The sequence below is a fragment of the Anoplolepis gracilipes genome, chromosome 6 (assembly GCF_047496725.1).
Source record: "Anoplolepis gracilipes chromosome 6, ASM4749672v1, whole genome shotgun sequence".
Lineage (NCBI taxonomy): Eukaryota > Metazoa > Arthropoda > Insecta > Hymenoptera > Formicidae > Anoplolepis > Anoplolepis gracilipes.
The window spans coordinates 2,056,877-2,077,466 of record NC_132975.1 but is presented as its reverse complement, the minus strand read 5'-3'; the positions used below and the strand labels follow the sequence as shown (position 1 = coordinate 2,077,466).

The window sequence follows — 20,590 nt, the reverse complement described above, 5'->3', positions numbered from 1 at the left end:
TCTCTGCCAAGAGCATGCATCTGATGTACTTTCTTACACTATTATTATGTACGTCTCAGAATGAGACAATTTTGTTATAAAAATAATTAAAATATTTTAAAAAAATCTGCTATAAAAAGAAAATTAGCAAAATTGTCAAATGAATAAACATATTATTTATGTATATCATAAAAATATTTTATTTTTACTTTTAAGGTATATATTTAAGGAATCTAACGTATTGTAACGTATTTTAACAGTACATTATTTAAAATTTATTTGAAAAGATAAAATATATACAAATAAATACATTTATATAGCAAAGAATCAAAACATTAATTTATAATATTTATATTATTTTAAATATGATTTTTAATAATAATATATATAATATATATATATATTATTTTATATTATTTATAATATTATTTTTAATATTATTTTTGAATAAATAAACATTTATTTGTAATGTATAAACATTTGAGTTCATTGTCGTACACCTAATATTAGTATATTATCACTATATCTGTGAGAATTTTGTTCCATACACCCTATATAAAGAACACTTTTCGATCTTAGCGCTCCAAGCGGTCGTGCCTCATTAAGAGACGCTACCCCCACCATCAAAAATTGAAGTAGTTTCCAGACCTGTATGTAAGACCGTACAAAAAACAAAATAACCCGGCTCGAACGAGCGTTGGAAAGGAAGGTGTGTGTCGAGCACGAGACGTCGAAACGAACGGTAGCGTGGAAAGAGTCGAATCGATCTGTGAACTTAAACTTACTGAAATTTGCGATTCCCGTCTTACCGTAACGCGGCTTCGCGCGGCTCGCACTCGTAGTCTTTACAATTTGAAACTCTTGTAATCGTTTGTTTGATTTAGTAAAGGACCTCGCACAAAACCTATGGAAATGGGTTCTCGGCGAATTTGTCTAAAACTTTGAAAAAATGTTCATGTCATTCTGATCAAAAGTTCTCATGGCAACAACTCTCTTTAAAGCAGTATTTTAGCTCCAGGAGACCTCAAAGATGAATATTTTATCACGCGATCCCAGGTGATTTCACCGATTCAGCTTTCGAAATAATGATTGTGTGTGTGCGTGTGCGTGCGTGCGTGCGTGCGTGCGTGCGTGCGTGCGTGTGTGCGCGTGCGTGCGTGCGTGCGTGCGTGCGTGCGTGCGTGCGTGCGTGCGTGCGTGCGTGCGTGCGTGCGTGCGTGCGTGCGTGCGTGCGTGCGTGCGTGCGTGCGTGCGTGCGTGCGTGCGTGCGTGCGTGCGTGCGTGCGTGCGTGCGTGCGTGCGTGCGTGCGTGCGTGCGTGCGTGCGTGCGTGCGTGCGTGCGTGCGTGCGTGCGTGCGTGCGTGCGTGCGTGCGTGCGTGCGTGCGTGTGTGTGTGTGTGTGTGTGTGTGTGTGTGTGTGTGTGTGTGTGTGCGTGCGTGCGTGCGTGCGTGCGTGCGTGCGTGCAACGGGTGTGGGTGTAGATGTGGGTGTGGGTGTGTGTGGGTGAGTGTATGTGGTTGTGGGTGGGTGGGTGTGTGTGTGGGGGGTGTGAGTGTGTGTATTGCATAACTCATTAAATCTAATAACCCAATGAATTGATGAATAACAGTAATAACAGTATGAACCGTCGGTATTTGCGTTACCTAATGTGCACCGCGAGGAGGTTGCGCGATCGGATTTTGCATTATATATACAGGGTGTTCGGTAATAACCGCCTCACCGCTCATATACAGGTAGAGCAGGTCAAACTGAGTAGAAAAGTCCTCTATCATTTTTCGAAATAATTATCGAGAAATTAATTAAAAAAGATCGGCGAATCCGCACGAGTAAGGCGCGCGCGGCAAGAAGGCCGTCCCACCGCTACGCGGTTACTAGGCGCGCTATTCATACGCATCCATTTCCAGTCGTAGACCGCTCCTCCTATCATTCAATGAGCGCCTAGTAACCGCGTAGCAGTAGGATGGACCTTCTCGCCGCGCGCTTGTACTCGCCCAGATTTGTCAATCTTTGTTAATTAATTTCTCGATAATTATTTCGAAAATCGAAAAATGGTAGAGGACTTTTCTACTCAGTTTAACCTGCTCTACCTGTATATGAGCGGTGAAGCAGTTATTACCGGACACCCTGTATACAAGGTGGACCATTTTAATCCATCCAGTCGAATATCTCGAAAACCAAGCCCGGGAGAGAAAAATGTTTCAGACAAAAGTTGTATGGTTTCGAGAGGGCCATAAGATGGTACCATTGGATTGACTTTGAAAAGTCATTTGAAGGTCACGTGGTCACTTCAAGTTTTTTAAATGGAACACTATATATTTTTACATATTCTTGTAGCTCATCTCGAGAGCTTTCCAAAACACTTATGACAAAGTATTTTTTGAGTTATAAGGCTTCAAAGTTGCAGTATTTTGACATAAAATACAAGATATCTCGTAAAATATTCATTTTTTGATTATCTTACTCTAATACTTTTATGCACAGAATAATGAGACGAATCAATTGGTGTAAAGAAAACACATAATTATGTTAAAGTAAAAATGTGTAACTGTTAGTTGCAAATTCAGATTTTTACTTTAACATTTAATTATGTGTTTAATTATGCCAATTACTTTAATTATGTGTTTTAATTATGCCAATTGATTCGTCTCGTTATTCTGTACATAAAAGTATTAGAGGAAGGTAATCAAAAAATGAATATTTTATGAGATATCTTGTATTTTATGTCAAAATACTGCAACTTTGAAGCCTTATAACTCAAAAAATACTTAATGAAAAATACTTTGTCATAAGTGTTTTGGAAAGCTCTGGAGATGAGCTACAAGAATGTGTAAAAATATATAGGGTGTTTCATTTAAAAAATTTGAAGTGACCTTCACGTGACCTTCAAATGACTTTTCAAGGTCAAACCAATGGTACCATCTTATGGCCCCCTCGAAACCATACAACTTTTGTTTGAAACATTTTTCTCTCCCGAGTTTGGTTTTCGAGATATTCGACTGGATGGATTAAAATGGTCCACCCTGTATATATAGTGTACTGTGATATGTTGGATATGCTCAACATCAACAAAATATCAAGTATCCCTCAACTAGACTTATCAATGTCATTCACGATGCCGCGAACAGATTGCCTCCTGAATAAAATCGTATTGTTTAATACGATTCGTTTTTTTTCCAAGTAATAGACATATTTTTCATGAATTAAGAACAAAATCGGTCCTTTTCAGGGCCATAATGATGTGTAAAATCTGATCGCGCAACTTTCTCGCGGTGCACATTGGGTAACGCAAATGCCGACAGTTCATACTGTTATTCATCAATTCATTGGGTTATTAGATTTAATGAGTTATGCAATACACACTCACACCCACCCACATCCACACACACACACACACACAATCATTATTTCGAAAGCTGAAAGGTGAAATCATCTGTGATCGTGTGATATAATATCCATCTTTGAGGTCTCTTGGAGTTAAAATACTGTTTTAAAAAGGGTTGTTGCCATGAGAACTTTTGATCAGAATGACATGAACAACATTTTCCCAAAGTTTCAGACAAATTCGCCGAGAACCCATTTCCATAGGTTTTGTGTGGGGTCTTTTGAGTGAAATTAAAAAGTGAACATTATTGCGCATACTCACTGGCTCCTACGGCATCCGTCGGATCCCGTTATCCGTTCTGCGGCCTATAACAAAACTAGTAATTATTACTTATCTGGTTGTGGTGAATCCAGTGACAGGTTACCAGACAGCGCAGCTATCCAGACAACTATTTAACAAAAAAAAAAAAAAAAAAAAAAAAAAAGGAGTTGCTTCATCTAGAAGCTTTCAGTATCTTTCAATATTATGAAAGAAAAATATTAGGTATAATTTAATTGGCAACCCTCTGCCTGGGTCTCCACCTTGGCGTGGTGGAGGGGCTTAAGGTCGCACCCAGGTTCACTCTCAGGGATGAAACTGGATACGACTGACGAAGAGGGACCTCCTCCAAGCTAAGGTGTTAATAACCGTGCCGACAGCTGCATCACGCAGGGGGCGCTGCGTGATAAACGGTGCCTCCCGGACACCGGCCAAAATCCGGGAGTAGGCAGCCAAGCCTCGGGCGAACGCGGCTCTGCACCGAGTGAGACCGCTGTTCCGCGAATTCGTGGGATCAACATGGACAATAAAAATAATAATAAAACCAATTTAAATAAAGTCCTCCAGGGCGTGGCTTCTCTAGGAAGCGAACGATCGGAGGAAGTTTCTAATGCGGGGGCGGGCACCTCTGGTACCCACCCAAAAATCCGCGTTTGATATAGCGACGTCGCCAGACGACGCTATAAGAAGCAGATGCAACTCCAGGGGCAGGGGGAGGTCATTGAGAGGGTCAGGAATTTCTGTGAAAGCATGGAGAGGCATCCAGGCTTAATAGAATTCTAAACTCTGATAGTCGCTCGCAAATGGGCTGTCTTAAACACCTTAACAGACACTATACAGAAAATCTCACTGAATCTTTAACACTCCTGATGGAGACTCACTTTCCAGGTTTTCAACCTCTGACATCACAACACCCCTCTTCCAAGGCGCTTATATCCCGGGATGGCTATAAACTCAGGGAGTGGTTGCTAGCAGCAAAGGTGGTGTATTCGAAAGGTGTTGTAGAGTGGGCCATCCAGTCCTTTGACCCCTACAAAGAACCAGACCCGGATGGAACCTACCCTATCCTCCTTAAGAAGGGGCTGAAACCTCTGTTGGGCCCCCTTCGTTGGAGTCCCTTTTGCCCTGGGCAAAAGAATCATTGAGAGACAGCTTCAACAAAGGCACCGGATCTTCTGGGAGGAGGGACAGGGCTGCAGACAAGCGAAAACCCTGATCAGTCAACCCTCACAAGGCAAAGCACGCGAGCTCTAAGCAGAGAGGACTAAAATTTGCTCTCGGCCTCCTCACGGGACATGTGCTCCTTCGGGCTCACATGTCCATCTTGGGGCTTGCAACACAAAACACATGTCGGCTATGTGGAGAGGAGGCAGAGGATAGCGTCCACATTCTGTGCCGCTGTCCCGCGTTAGTTCTCAAAAGATACAGACACCTGGGGTCTATGTTTCTTGAACCGGGTGATTTGAAGAACAAAAAAATAAACAACAGTGCAAGCTGGCGGAAAACACCGGCTTGGGTTTGCAGGGATAATCTTCAACTACCAGCGGGGAGTTACAATGGAACTTTTAGATCTAGGTGACCTCAGGGACTCTTTGTAGTACCACTCGCTCTTTTATTTACTACTACTACTACTAATTGGCAAGATATTTGCATCAGATAGAATTTGTTTTCCTAAAAATTTTTTATTAACAATAAAAATATTTCAAATGTTCAAATATTTTTTGTCTGCTCTCTCCCATTTCTTTTCTCTCCCTTTTTTCTTCTGCCTCCTTCTTTCTTCATTCTTATTATCTTCTTCATTTTCTCTTTTTTTCTTTCTCCCTTTTTCTCCTTTCTTCTCTTTTCTCCCTTTCTCTCTCTTTCCTTTTCTCGGTATACATAACGTTTACAAATGTGTGTGTGTGTGTGTGTGTGTGTGTGTATTAGTGAGTGTGTGTGTATATATATATATATATATATAATAATTGATTCTAAATTTTTAACAATACTTTTACAAAGCTTTCTATATAAATTAATTATAATTGGCATTTTTTTTATACGAGAGAATGTAGAACATAGTATGTATAAAATTCAATGCATTGTAATTACTAAACAACATTGTCATTATATAATTTTGAAACAGAGTCTTTGTATCTTTTCACAAGTTTATTATACAGATTTAAACATAATCCAATTTTATGTTAAAAAATTTGATATTAATCTAATTTAAGTATAAGTTAAAAAAATAAAAGAAAAAGAAATTACATAATTGTTAAAAAATAAAAATTATAAATTTATATAACTAAATGTGTATAAACTTATATAATTAAATATGTGTATATAACAACCAAATTCAACAATATTCTATTGAAATTATTTTAATACTCTGTCAGCATGATCTTTTAAAACTCAATCAAAATTATGTTTCTTCAATTTTGTTACTCAGATTTAAATTTATAAAAAATAAGTAAAATACAATCCAATTTCTAATAAAAACTTATTATTCAAGCTTTCACAAATATATTAAAATTTTTTCAAATGTAAGAGCAGTGTTCTGAATTTAAAAGACCCAGGTTGCAAACGGAGGATTAATGCCACATATGTTAAAATATAAGTGCAAGAAAATACATTCTACATCAGCAGAGTTGCAATAAATTAACTACGATACAACAAATTAGATTAATTTTATGACTAGACCTTTGTAGCTTCACAATGAAAAAACAGATGGTTTGTCATAAAAATCATAAATGATTTTTCTTAGCTTCCGATATGCTGTATTTTCGATTCTTCAAATTAATCACAACGACTGTAATGTTATCCGCAGATCCTCTACAAAATAAGTAACATAAATAGATTACACAGATCATAAATAGATTACATTCTAAACAATTTTTTTATTTCAATATTTACTAATTTTTATTAGTTTTTATCAGTATTTAATTAGTTTACAATAATATATGTAAAGTCCATCAAAACAGGAAAAAGTAAATACTTTTTTAACATTTTATATATGTACATAATAGAGTACTTAAAGTATTATAAGATACAAATTTTTTCCGAAACTTGTACAAAAAAATGTTTCAGACAAAATTTATAGTTTTGAAGGAGAAAAAAGTTGATAATCTTGAATTTTAACAAAGCTCATTTTTCAAGGTTATATAAAGATCAACTTATAGGTTTTTTTTAATGGAATCACTCTAATTTTTTTTATAAATCAATTCCTCGTAATATTCTATGTAAAAAGTTATGTGTATAGCCAAAAGTTTAATAATTTACGAGATATTTTATATTTTAATTCAACATAATTGTGCATGAACTCTAAAAATCTCGTAAAATATTCACCTTCGATTATTTTACTATAATACTTTTATGCACAAAATAATAAGAGAAATCAATTAATATAAATAAAACACATACACAACGTTGTTTCTAGAAGAAAATATGTAGCTGCTTGTTATGTTCTTATACTTTTTAACTATTTGTCGAATATTATGAGGAATATATCAATTTATATAAAAAAAATTAGGATGATTTTATTTAAGAAAACTAAGTTGATCTTCACATAACTTTGTCACTACAAGACCAAACTAATATTGTCTATTTTTTTTCTTCCTTTGAGTCAAACAACTTTTATCTGCAATATTTTTGTTATAATATTTTCAGAGATAACAGTGTGTAATACTTTAAATAGCCCACTCTGTATATACGTGCATAATTTTTATATAAACTTACACCTTACCTGTAAAAACTTTGCAGTGTAATACTTTTCGCACCAAAATATGGCTCATTGATACGCTCTTTAATAAATGCTACAGCTTCTTCGTTTGAAAATGTATCCCATAGACCATCGGATGCCAGTACTATAAACATAGGATTATGATCACTTAAATCGAACGTTAAAATGTCTGGATCAGCAATGACGAGTTTTTTATCTTTTAAAGGATAATCTCCTAGAGCACGAGAAGTCGCTAATATCCCAGCAACTCTCCATACACCATTAAAAGTTACTAAACCACCAGCTTTGTTTATTCTTCTTCTTTCTCTTTCCTAGAAATAAATTTAATTTAATAATTAAAAAATATGATTTTTATTACATAGAATAAAAGAACATAACATTTGGATATATAGGGCATTTTCTATATTTTTTCTATTTAAATTATTATAAATTTAACCACAATCTTATACTTAACAAAGTTCTTATATCTAATTCTTTATTGAACAATTTTCTTTTATAAAAAATAAAATATATATTTTATATTAGTACAGGGTGTCCTGGTAAAGGTGGGCAATCTTTCGTGGGCATGTAAAAAAAGGAGGTAAAAATAACCCCATAAGTTCCTATAAAATTTTTTTCTAAAATGCATTTCTACCGAGATATTTGTCTCTAAAGTTTAAATTTGAGAATCATTTTTCTTAAATAATTTTTATATTATTTTGTATCTTAATAATGTATAAGAACTTTTTTTATTATTAAGTAAAGATCTTTAAAATAGTGATAGATTTTTTTGATATTATCTCGAAGAGTCAGAATCGGATCACCTATAAGTTTTTTAACTTACAAAACTTTAAAGCTGGTGGACTTTTTTTATTTTTAAATTATGTTTTTAGATTCTTCACATCTTTCTCTAAGAAAAAGGTATTCTTGTTTCATTTCGTTAAAACTAATTGTTTTCAAGAAAAATGCATTTGATTGATAGAAAATAAACCTTTATTCGTAATAATGGAATAATGATTTTCAAAATAATACAGAATTACATATTACAAATAAATTACAAAAAATTGAAATAAATGAAATAACATCGAAACAATTGAAATGAAATAAAATTATAAATAATCTTGGGATATTATGGCGGGTGCAGCAGTCATCAATTCGTCGTGCACGGGAATGCATTAGAGTTAGTGGAAGTTATTTCCAAAATTTTTTGTAATTTTGGCTAAATTTTTCTTTTAAATAATTTTAATATACAATGTAATTTTGTACCATTTTGAAAATCATTATTCAATTATTACGACTAAAGGTTTACTTTCTATTGATCACATCATGTATACTATAGATTCATGTGCGCATATGTGTTTTGCAGAATTCCAGTATAAGATGTATATGATGTACTATAGAATAAGGATAAATACTTGTTGAGGTTTATGATCGAAAGACAAAGGAATTGCATTGCCTTTGCCATCACACATCACTCCTCTAGAATCTCCAACATTTGCTATAGTTAACTTATTATCTTCCAAAAGAGCGATCAAGGCAGTTGTACCTAAAATATGAAAATAATGCATATAAAAAAGAAGATAAAAGTCATCAATTGCAAATAAAAAAATATATAGCAGCTTCTTTCTTAATTTTAAAATATTTTATGTCCCAAAAAGTTAATATTTTTTTATATTTTATATTTCATATATGAATAGAGATCAATATTATTCTTTAAATTATTATTACAAAAGAATTCTACTTATATATTTTTTAATGTTACGATATTCTGCAAATATTTTGATAGTCTGCTAATTTATCAGATATTTTTGTTCTACAGAACTAGTATTACTATCTTATTTAGTATTTGTAAGCAAAAATAACTACCAGCAACATCCATATGTTTCTTAGCAGTTTCTATCAATAATCGATCGACTGCTAGAACTTCATCTGTTAGAAGCCTGCCATAATTAATTTTGTTTCCTTCAAGATATTTCATCATGTCTACTTTGGGCACTTGCTCTTCATTTTGTCTGCATGGTCTGACCTACAAACAAATGTAATTCATAAACAGAAAATAGAAATAAAAGTCATTTTAAAAATCTTTAAAATTTATGTCTTTCTGTCTATTTACAAATTTTATTTGTTCAAAACATATATGAAATTTTGTATAGTGTAGAGCATTAAAATCGTTAATTATAAAAAATATAAAAATTTTTTTAACATTTATAAATAATTATAAAAATATATATATGTGTAGATAGGCATCTGATTTTTTGAGTTTTCTAAATTTTTATTAAAAGCATATTCACGCACATTAAATAAATAATAGCTATAGAATATATAGACATCCTATACAAGCACACGTTATTTTGACATTAAAATTATTTGAATGTCAAATAACATTATTTTGACATCAAATGTGCTGCATTTACTACCTGAAATATATTCAATTTTTATATGTGGAATCTAAAAATCCAAACATAATAAATAGATTTTTAAATATCACAAATAGATTATCAAAGAATAAATAATAATAAATGTTAAATACAAATAATTTTCAATTTATTATAAAAATATAAATTATAATGTTAAATATTTATTATTTAAAGTAAAAAATACACTTATATTATTTAAATATATTATTTTTATTACTATAATAGTTTTCGAAAATTCGAAATTAAAATCAAGTTTTGTAACACCTTCCAAGCCACTACTTCTGTGTGTATTGTTAAGAAGAAAAATTCGATCTACTAAATTAGACATTTACTTTAGATGTATTTATTAGATGTTGTGATTATTATATATACAATATTTATATCTACAATATACATACATAAACTGTACAAAGATGTTTTACATTAATATTTTATAGTTTCTAAAAGAGTTGTTTATTTTCTCCAACAATGATGTTTTGTAGAAAATTTGAAAAACGATATTTTTCTTTCACGAAATTATTCCACGTGTAACATACTTGAACTATTTCACATTCAACTTACGAATCTACATTTATTTATAACAGCACTATGATACCTAATTTGTCATCCAACATTCTTCGGATCTTTGGTTGTGTGATTGTATAAAATAGAATTTATGGACAACAGTATGAATAATAGTGGTGTATTAAATTTTTTATGTATAACTTTTTATTTTGAGTCCGCAAAAGAATGACCATTTTATGGCCAATTGATTATTTGACAGGCGCCGGATATCAGCTGCTGTATTTTCAGGCGCTCTGAGAGACTGCCACAAGCAGAGTATAAAATATAAGTAAATTAAATATAAACTATAAAAACCATATTATAATAACTTATATTTAAATGAAGTAGAAATCTTTCTATCTTCTAGCTTCACAATAGTGTAAATCTATGTTGTAATATTTTTTTGTGTAAATATATTGACAATAAAACATATTCTACTATATACATAATATTACACACATTCTTAAAAGATTATCGATGCTATTTGATGTATAATAATTTTATAAATTTTGATTATTTGTATTACTCTACCTTTCTTGTAACTGGTGTTATGCTCTCCAATTTATTCAGCAACTCTGAATCAGTCACTTCAATAGTTTTTTTTATGCAATCATCCGTTAAAGAAGTATTCGCATCTTTACGTAAAGATTTTCTTCGTTCCAGAATTTTTTCATCTGTCTTATTCTCTTCTTTCTCTTTCTCTGATTGATTCATACTTAACTGATTCTGATAAATAAATATATTACCAGCCAGTATATTCTTCAATTCAATAATCTTTTTGTTAATATTGGAGATAAGTTTGTCGCGAGCATAGTTGGCTGCAAACTAAAAAAAAACAAAATTGAATTATCCTCTTAAAATATTTTGGTTTAGAAAAGTGACTTACAATTTGTACGCATTATTTTGTTTAAATGCTGACAAAAAAATTATTTCTAATTTCAAATTCTATTTTAAAAATTTTTACTAATTTCTAATTTAAACTTTTATATTATATAATTTTTTTCATAAATTATATTCTAGAAATCTATTATAGTAAAAGTCATTCATAAGAGAAATATTTTTCCCAGATAAATATGTATCTGCCCATCCTATCATTTGAACGAGCGTCCAAACGTCGAAACCCTGTTTTATTTAGCAATTAGCTTATCTATGTAATCGAGAGAATTCGAAATTTTTTTATATTAAATATTAAATTAAATATTAAATTATCTCATTCACTCTCTATTTTGTTTTTGCTTGATCTTGGAGTTGTTAGTTTTAAAAGAACAGTTCAATAACGTTACATTGGGTTCAACGAGACTATAAGCGATTCGTGTTCCCAATCTGATCTTTTATAAACAAGCTTTATTGTAATTGATTACACAAGCCTACACTAACAAGGGTCAGTATAAGTGAAATTTGAACGAGCGTCTAAACGTCGAAACCCTTGTTTTATTTAGCAATTAGCTTATTTATGTAATCGAGAGAATTCGAAATTTTTTGATATTAAATATTAAATTAAATATTAAATTATCTCACTCACTCTCTATTTTGTTTTTGCTTGATCTTGGAGTTGTTAGTTTTAAAAGAACAGTACAATAATGTTACATTGGGTTCAACGAGACTATAAGCGATTCATGTTCCCAATCTGATCTTTTATAAACGAGCTTTATTGTAATTGATTACACAAGCCTACACTAACAAGGGTCAGTATAAGTGAAATTTATAGATTTTTGGATGTTGAAAACAAATCCTCCAAATTAGCCTATTACTTCAGATTTTTTAATAATTATTAGCTGAAACCTCAAAAAACCGCTATTTAAGTCATTTTAGAATATATAAATAATAAGATTCTCAAAATATCTAATATAATAAAATTTATATATATTATTTAATATAAATCTAATAAAATAAATACTAATATATATGACCTACTTTTTTAGTGCTCTAGTTATACTATGGTAACACCATGAGAGGAGGATAATGAAATAAACTATGCTAGGGCCGTGAACACGGGGTCGGCATGCATTAGCATGCCGACCTCTCGCCCCCTGCCGTGGGAACCGGTTGGGGGTGGGGAAGTACGCTTCGGTGTCCCCTCCCGCCCCCCTCCTGAACATCCATCCTGCGGCGCGTGAAGACAGGGGGAGGGAAGGGGACCCGGGCGGGTAACCTGGGTCTCCCTTCATTCAACCTCCCCTGAGAAGGGCGACGGAGTGCTTAGTGCACACTCCGCCGCAATTGGCCGTTAAATAAGCCGGCGTAGAATATGTGGCCCAACACCATCTGGGCCACCGAGCGAGGGAGTTCCCTCTACGGGGGTAAGCTCAGGCCTGGGGAGGTTCGGGATAATGCCGCTGGCGAGGCCCGTCCTCCCCGCAAAGGGCCAGATTAGGCACTCGTGGGGTTTTTAGTGGGTATGCCCGTTAAATAGGGAGAGTCCCACATACCCCCGGGGAGTTCCCGCTCCCCGGGGGATGCGTAATGCATTTTCCCCACGTTAAAAAAAAAAAAAAAAAAAAAAAAAATATATATATATTAAATTGTTCAGAAAAGTAACCATCATAATTCATTCAATGATAGTCGAAAGTGTATTAAAAAAACTATTAAAAGCATATATACTATGTATAATACTTATATTTCTATAAACATCCGTGTGTGTATATACATCCGTTTATCCTAAAAATTTCAACTTCTGATTCCTAACTATATATTGCGAAAAATCTAGGAAATTTTGACGCGTGAAAAAATTATTGTGCTATATTAGAACAATCCGGCACAATCAATAAAAATTCAAAAATGTCAAATTTTTAATGGTAAATATACAGAAGTGATGCTCCAGCAAAAGCTTAACTTTTTTTTATAACAATCAACGAAAGTATTATAAAAATGAAATGTATAAAGTTTTTAGGAGAAGGCAAGTCATTATTAAAAAGTTATTAGCAGAAAAGTTGGTACGAGTTGAGAAATTGTGAAAATGCTCAATTTTGTAATTAATTGAGTAATTAGGGCTAATTAATGATGAACTATCGGGGATAAACTAAGTGCGAAAAACAGCAAAAAACGTCATTTTTCTAATTTAGGTAGAATAATTATGGGAATCCTCAATTTTGTAATTAATTAATTAAAGCTAACTAATGATACTGGTAAAATATCGGGACAAATAAAGTGCGGGATAGAGCAAAAAAAACCTTTTATGATTTTTCTAACATTTTGAAAATTGTTTTCAGTGTGAAGAGAGAAATTTAACCCATATCACAAAATTTTTTAAACTTCTACGCAAGTACTATTAGCTTTGGTAGTTTTCATACCTTCACAACTTTTTGTAATTTCTTTTTATATGAGAAGACACAAGAAGCGAGGCTTCGAAATCCCGCCCATCGTGCCCTCTCACCTAAACGTTATTTCCCAGTACTTACTTATCAGTATCTATATATACGATTCCAGATTGATTTACGACTTTTGGTGCAAAATGAAGTTCAATCCATATTGCAAAATTTTATATTAAACTTTCACGCTACTACTGTTAGCCTTAGTATATGTTTATAAACATTCCATGATGTGTGTTTATAAACAAGAATGACCATTGTATTATACATAATGTCAGAAAATTACATTCTGTTAAATAGATTTTTTGTTAATAATTTTTTAATAATGACTGACCTCCTGCTAAAAACTTTCATATGTTTATAACACATTTATAATAGTTTTGTTGATTGTTATAAAAAAGTTGAGTTTTTGCAGAAGCATCATTTTTGCATTTATCTTTTTAATTCATCCTCATCTTTTTTTCTTAAATGTTTGTCATTTAAGATTATCAAGATTTTTATCACTTGTTTTTACTTTATATTTAACGTAGTAAAAAAAATCACAATTTGCAGAAATTGTAGTATACTAGTAGAATTTATATTGTTTTCTTTTTTAATTTATTTTTGTGAGTTTTTTTATTATAACAAAATGAGATATCAAAGCTTTTCAAAAGCACAATATGGCACAAGTTAGTGCCAATTTAGTTAAAAAATTGAGCTCAATTGCAGGAAAGTGTGGAGCTATTGAAAATTTGATTTTTATTTACATTTTAATTAAGACAATTTTTCAAGGTCATGTAGACAATTTTTTTTTATAGTACTATACTATTTTTTTATATACTCGATTCCTAGCAATATTCGGCATAAAAATGATTAAAAATTAAATATAGATATTACAAGATATATTTTACACTTCAATTTGACGATTTTGAATTATGAAATATCTCGTAAAATATTATTTCTTTCAATTATTTTACTCAATACTTTTATACATAAAATTAGAAGAGTTAATTGTATAAAAACAACATATAGTTATTTGTAAAAAGAAGTAACTTACAACAAAGCAACAGAAAATATAGTACTTATGAAAGATAATGCAAAATTGAAATTAAATATCTTATTTGACTGTATATAGTGAATAGTATATGTTATATTTAATATTTCATTATTAATTGACACAATTATAATAATATTTCTAATTATAATGTATCATTTGTGTGCACTATAATGTAGTATACTATTTGCACTCACTATTTATGCCCAAGACTGTTTATGACATAATGATTGATGTAATAAAGATAATATACAACAGCTAATCGATAAAACAACCGTTAAAAAAGGAATTGTAAAGCCTATGAAAAGAGATGCTCTATTGGATGTCTTAGCATAAAAGTAGCATTAATATTGTATGTACATAGTGTGATATTACTAATAGTGAGATATTTACTGAGATAACTCAAATAATACTATGAAGTAAGTTTAGAGAATAATCAACAATGTTGTGCATGAGATGTATAAGATATTATAAATATTGGAGTTTATCATTAGTCATATTAAATCAGAGGAATAGAATAGTTCAGTATAAATCAATTATGTTATTCATAAGAGTTATTAAACAATCTAATCTTACATCTGCATAAAAAATGCCTTATATTTAAAAAATCTATGTAAATAGATATGTATGTGAATTGTTATTATTCTTATTCATCTGGCATTCATTTTCTTATTCATTAACATCTTATCCTACTTCTCAAAATGCTTAATAAAATTTATATTAAAATTAAAAATATAAGTAAATTATTAGTCTGTTAAATTAATACCTCTCCACCATGGCCATCAAACACTGCAAACAAAGAAACTCCAGTATTATTCATGTCTTCCTTCACCACAAAGCGATCTTCCATACGAGCTCTGTGCCCTTGCACAGCATATGCTGCGATGTGACCTTGTTTCAATTCCCAACTAAGTTTTACTGCATTATTCACTGAATCATTAACTAAGAACTGCAACTTGGATACCTGTATTAAGTGCAACATGAAGAAAGAAGAGAGGATATTATTGCTTGCCTGTATGTATATACAATAGAGTTAAGAAGTAACGCGTTACTTATGCCAGCATTACAAATTTTGTTTATATTGAAAAAAAGTAACTTCGTTTACATTTTTCGATAACAAATAACGAATTTAACAGTTGCTTTTTTTCGTTACTTTTTTCGAATTTACTTGGTATAATTTTCATACAAAGGAAAATATTGATAAGAATGTTGAAATGAAGCATGAACACTACTTCTTTTTTAGTATCTCTCTACTTTGTAGAAAACATTTAATTAAACAGATAATTCGGTGGCAAAAGATAATAAACATTAGCATTCATGTTAGAATTTTTAAACTGCAAAAAGTTAAAAATGTAAAAAAAAGATGACTTTTTGGCTATATTTATGAATCTGTTGAAAAAACTAACAATAAAAATTATTTTAATTAAATAAAAAAAATTATTTTTTATTTAATTTAAATCTGAAAAATTTTAAGAAAGCTTATTTACAACTTTTTAAAAGTTTTTCTTTTTCAAAATAATTACAATAATTATTACACTTTATATCAATAACAATATCACTATCAAAATTTTATCGTTTTTGTTATTTTAATGTAAACTAATGTTTAAAAATTATTAATGTTTAGTGTAAACTTTTAGTGTTTAATTTGACTTTATATTAAAAAAAATTGTATGGAAATTTTGTACTGTATATAAAAAAAAAATGGAAACTGTAACAATTTGTTATTTTTTGAGTAACAATAACGTAGCTACACACTATAACAGTTACTTTTTAAAATTGGTTACAAGTAACGAGTTACTTTTATAGCTTTTCCAATTAGAATACTTTAAATTACACTGTGCTACACTGTGTAAAATTCTTGTTGAAACAGTTATATTAATTTTTGAGAATGTTGCCACAATATATTACAATTTTTCACATTAATTGTTAATATAATCAATATTACAAGTATTGTTGTTGTAGCTTTACTATAGCTAATATTTATATAATTTTTTTATATAAAACAAAGATATTTTTAAAGAAAATTTTAACATATATATAAATAATGCATCATTATTGTAATAATAAAAAAAATATATAAAATTGTAACTTCTAATAATCTAATAACCTAATTTGTAAAATTAAGCCTCAAGTATATTTGTAGTAAATATAATACCTCAAATATATTGGATTGGAAAAAAGTAATATTGTATTTTTGGATCAAAATTGGAACAAATTTATTTATATTTAAAAACAACTTTGATCTATAATGTAATATAATGGCTATTTATTTGTAGTAAATATTATTACAATGTTTGATATTGAGAGATTTACACACTTGTACTTACAATTAGCTTTTTTTTTTACTTCGAACAGTGTAACACTGTCATTGTTGGAACATTTTGTTAGTATGACTGTATCATCTGTATAACTTGCTGGAAAACATCTACAAAATAACTTTCCCAACTTAGTGCGTAATGAGTATTTTCCAGCAAATAACACAGGCAATGCTATGTAAGAGAGATATAAGTAATTTCCAACTATGACGCAAGTTAACGCAATCACACACAGCTATAATGCTGTATTTGACTATGTCATTTTGTGTCACATATGAATATTAATATTTCTACATTTGGTATCACTTATTTTTTTATGGAGTGATATTTCAATAAAAAATAAATAAATTTTTAGGTCATATTTATATGTGAAAAAAAGGTATTTGTATTATAATTTTCGAGTAAAAAGCTATTCTGTATTCTGGTGGTAAAATAAAAAAGCTAAGAAGCATTCCAGCTACAAATCAACATTGTCACACAGTATAATTATTTTTATATTTAAACGTTTAATATATTTTTGAAAAGTAATATATGTATATGTGTACAAATAATACATTCTTATAATGAATTTATACCTTAGTAGTGGTACGTCCCAGAGTATATTGAATTTTTCCTAGAAGTGCTTTAGTCCAAATATCCACAGCTTGTATATAAAACAAAATAATTGCCAGAATCATACCACAGACAAGCACTTCTGGTTTTAAAGCATAGATTCGCATAATTCTATAGAAATAATTTAACGGACTGTTAATTCTAGCATTTAACTGAGAGGGAATGCTCACAGCGAACTTTGACACAAGCTTCATGTGTGATATATATGTCTGTATAAATTATAAACAATTTAGATTTTTAAATGATTTAAATATATAAATAATTTATATAAAAAGGCATATTTTTTCTTTTATAGGATGCATCTTTAAATTGATTATATAAATATTTGTTTAATATAAAATAAAACTTTCTACTATATATATATATATAAAACAAAAATATAAATAAAGACAAAATTATTTTTATATATACAACTTAAAAATAAGATCAATTTACATATATGAAGATTTATTTATCAGAAGGTCTTTCAACTTTCAATATTTTTGAAAATTTTTTAACAAAAATTTTCAATTTGGAATTTATATTCTGAGAGTTATATACGTTATAATATATACATTTGTAAATTATTTTGAAATTAAAATAATTTGACAATTATTAAAGTATCATTTATATATATTATATTCTTATTAAAGGCTAGTATGCCAACAGCTTTTTAGGGCAAAATTTTATTTAAAAAATATAATTGACCAGTTATCTGCTAATAATTAATTTATTTTTTACAATTAGTTTTAAAGAAATTTATTTGTTTCTGTACTAAATATCTCATTGTAACATTATAACCTAAAATAGAGTCTAGTGACTCTTTAAGTAAGGCTTGCTTAATTTAGACACTTAATATAATAGACAAACAAATAAATTTGCATGCTTAATTAAGAAAGTCAATAAAACAGAATTGGAATATTTAGTTATATAAAAAGTATATATGTACTTTATATAAAAAAAATGTTATAAAATATACTAAAATAAATTTTACCAAAATATAGCATATTATGTGTAACATTATGACACAACTCAACAAAATTTTTTAAAAGGCATTAAAATTTTTTTTTAACTTATTTTTATGTAATACTATTTTTTTCACCTGATATAAAATTAGATCCTCAAGCTCGTCGTCCATAATATTATGATGAATTCTGAATTATTCTTATATGTATTATTAAGGGTCGGCAGGCGACCCAGGCAAACTCCGAATTGATATTGGAGACTTCGCGCGGTGACAACGCGAAACTCCGGTTTTAGTGTTACCAACGTTGAAAAATCAATTTCAGGTTCTATGTAGTGATGTATGTCCGTACACGTACACACACCACTGAATTACTCACGCAGCTCCGTAAAGTTAGCCGAACCACTTTGATTTTTTTATAATTAAAATTAACTCGTTTTTATTTTTTTATAATTAAAATTAATCGTTTGGTCATCGTTTGTTCATGATTGGTCATCCAATTAAAACGTTTGGTCATTTATCGTTTTTTTTTAATTAAATAATTAAAATTTTGAACTAAAGTTAGCCGAACATTTTTATTTTTCGTCCAATCGAGTTAAACAAGAGCTTATTCGATGCAGAAGCGTTAGGTCATCATGAATAAATTCTTTACAACGTTTGGTGGTCCATAGTTCATCCGAAAAATGAAAAAAATCATGTGTGGTAAAATGACGACGAGCGACGTATAGTGACATGGACGTGCGCTGCGGTCACGCGCGCATTCATCAGTTTATTTATTTATTTAATGTATTTTCCTGTTATTTTTAATAAATATTAATAGTCGGCGAAACATGCACAGGGTTTCTTGCACAATGTCGGCGGGATGATTCTTTTCCCGACCGCATTCTATGGACTGATGAGGCCACCTTCACGCCCAACGGTATTTTTAATAGACGTAATTTTTTATTATGAGCGGAAGAAAATCCGCACGCCATTCGAGAACACTCTTTTCAATATCGTTGGGCAATTAATGTATGGGCAGGAATAACGGCGAACGAAATCGTAAGTAATAAATTTACAGAGTAATCTAAAAAAATTTTTTCTTGCAGCTTCACTAAATTATTTATTTCGGCAATTTTCAGATTGGTCCCTACTTTCTACCACCTCGTTTAAATGGAGAAGCATATACAAATTTCCTCCAAAATCAATTGCCTGTACTTTTGGAAAATATTCCCCTCCGCGCAAGAGCGCAACTAATTTTCCAGCACGACGGGGCACCTGCACATTTTTCGCGACAGGCACGTGAATTTTTAAACGCGCATTATCCGGACAGGTGGATGAGTCGAGGTGGCCCAATCATCTGGCCGCCGCGATCGCCAGATCTAAATGTATTAGATTATTTTGTATGGGGATATATCAAAGATTTGGTCGAACACCGGCGTAATGGTACAGAAGCGGAAATGCGAGAAGCAATTCTCACAGCTTTTAATACCATCACGCCGGATATGGCGTATCGCGCGACGCGCAATATTATTCGAAGGGCTGAACTCTGTGTACGAGAACGAGGAAGGCACTTCGAACAATTTTAGCTTTAAATAATGAGTGGATTAGACCTATTGGGGATACCACTATAAAAAAAATGCGCCTTGCTATCTACCGCAAGGTGGTGAGGAAACGATAGCACATTTTTTATTTATTTATTTAATTTATTTATATTTTTATTAATTTGCTGCGTGCGCACGTACGAGAGAGAGAGGGGAAGAGAGAGGGGAAGAGAGAGAGAGAGAGAGAAAATAATTTTTCGATGCAAAACTTCAGCGTTAGTCTCTGAGCACAATAGAGAAAACTAGGAATAAATATTAAATATTAAATATTATAATTAAGAATTATTTTATAATAATAATTGGAAAGACTCTGATATACAAATACAAATTCGGGTATAAAGGGCTTTCAAACTTTTATTAATAGCCTTTCATATTTCGAATTTGTATTTGTATAACAAAGTCTTTTCGATTTTATTATTTTAAAATAATTTCTATTGCTCTAATATTCATTGTTTCATTATTTATTATTTATTTATTTCTAACATTTTTGCACGCCGCTCGTACATACTGACAACTGAAAAA

The 20,590-nt window shown here is 30.7% G+C and overlaps 1 protein-coding gene across 2 annotated transcripts; it reads right to left on the bottom strand.

Annotated features, from left to right (window-relative positions):
• Positions 1-5,974: 5,974 nt before the first annotated feature.
• LOC140666698 (protein phosphatase 1L) lies at positions 5,975-18,777 on the bottom strand. 2 transcript variants are annotated; one of them, XM_072894165.1, is made up of 8 exons: positions 18,624-18,777; positions 17,506-17,751; positions 15,382-15,579; positions 10,806-11,099; positions 9,181-9,340; positions 8,730-8,860; positions 7,339-7,646; positions 5,975-6,428 (listed from the first exon to the last, which is right to left on the bottom strand). In XM_072894165.1, exons 1-8 carry the CDS (start codon positions 18,657-18,659, stop codon positions 6,341-6,343), a joined length of 1,461 nt encoding a protein of 486 aa, XP_072750266.1. In that variant the 5' UTR covers positions 18,660-18,777; the 3' UTR covers positions 5,975-6,340. The 2 variants fall into 2 exon arrangements, with proteins under 2 accessions (XP_072750266.1, XP_072750268.1); XM_072894167.1 differs by having other exon boundaries at positions 17,506-17,653; positions 18,624-18,768.
• Between the last annotated feature and the right edge of the window lie 1,813 nt (positions 18,778-20,590).

Coding starts and splice junctions, on each gene's coding strand:
- LOC140666698 (XM_072894165.1), bottom strand. CDS start 18,659: ATGGACGACGAGCTTGAGGATCTAATTTTATATCAG. Junction 17,752..18,623: donor AGGATCTAATTTTATATCAG/GTGAAAAAAATA, acceptor TAATTTATACAG/ACATATATATCACACATGAA. Junction 9,341..10,805: donor TAACACCAGTTACAAGAAAG/GTAGAGTAATAC, acceptor ATTTGTTTGTAG/GTCAGACCATGCAGACAAAA.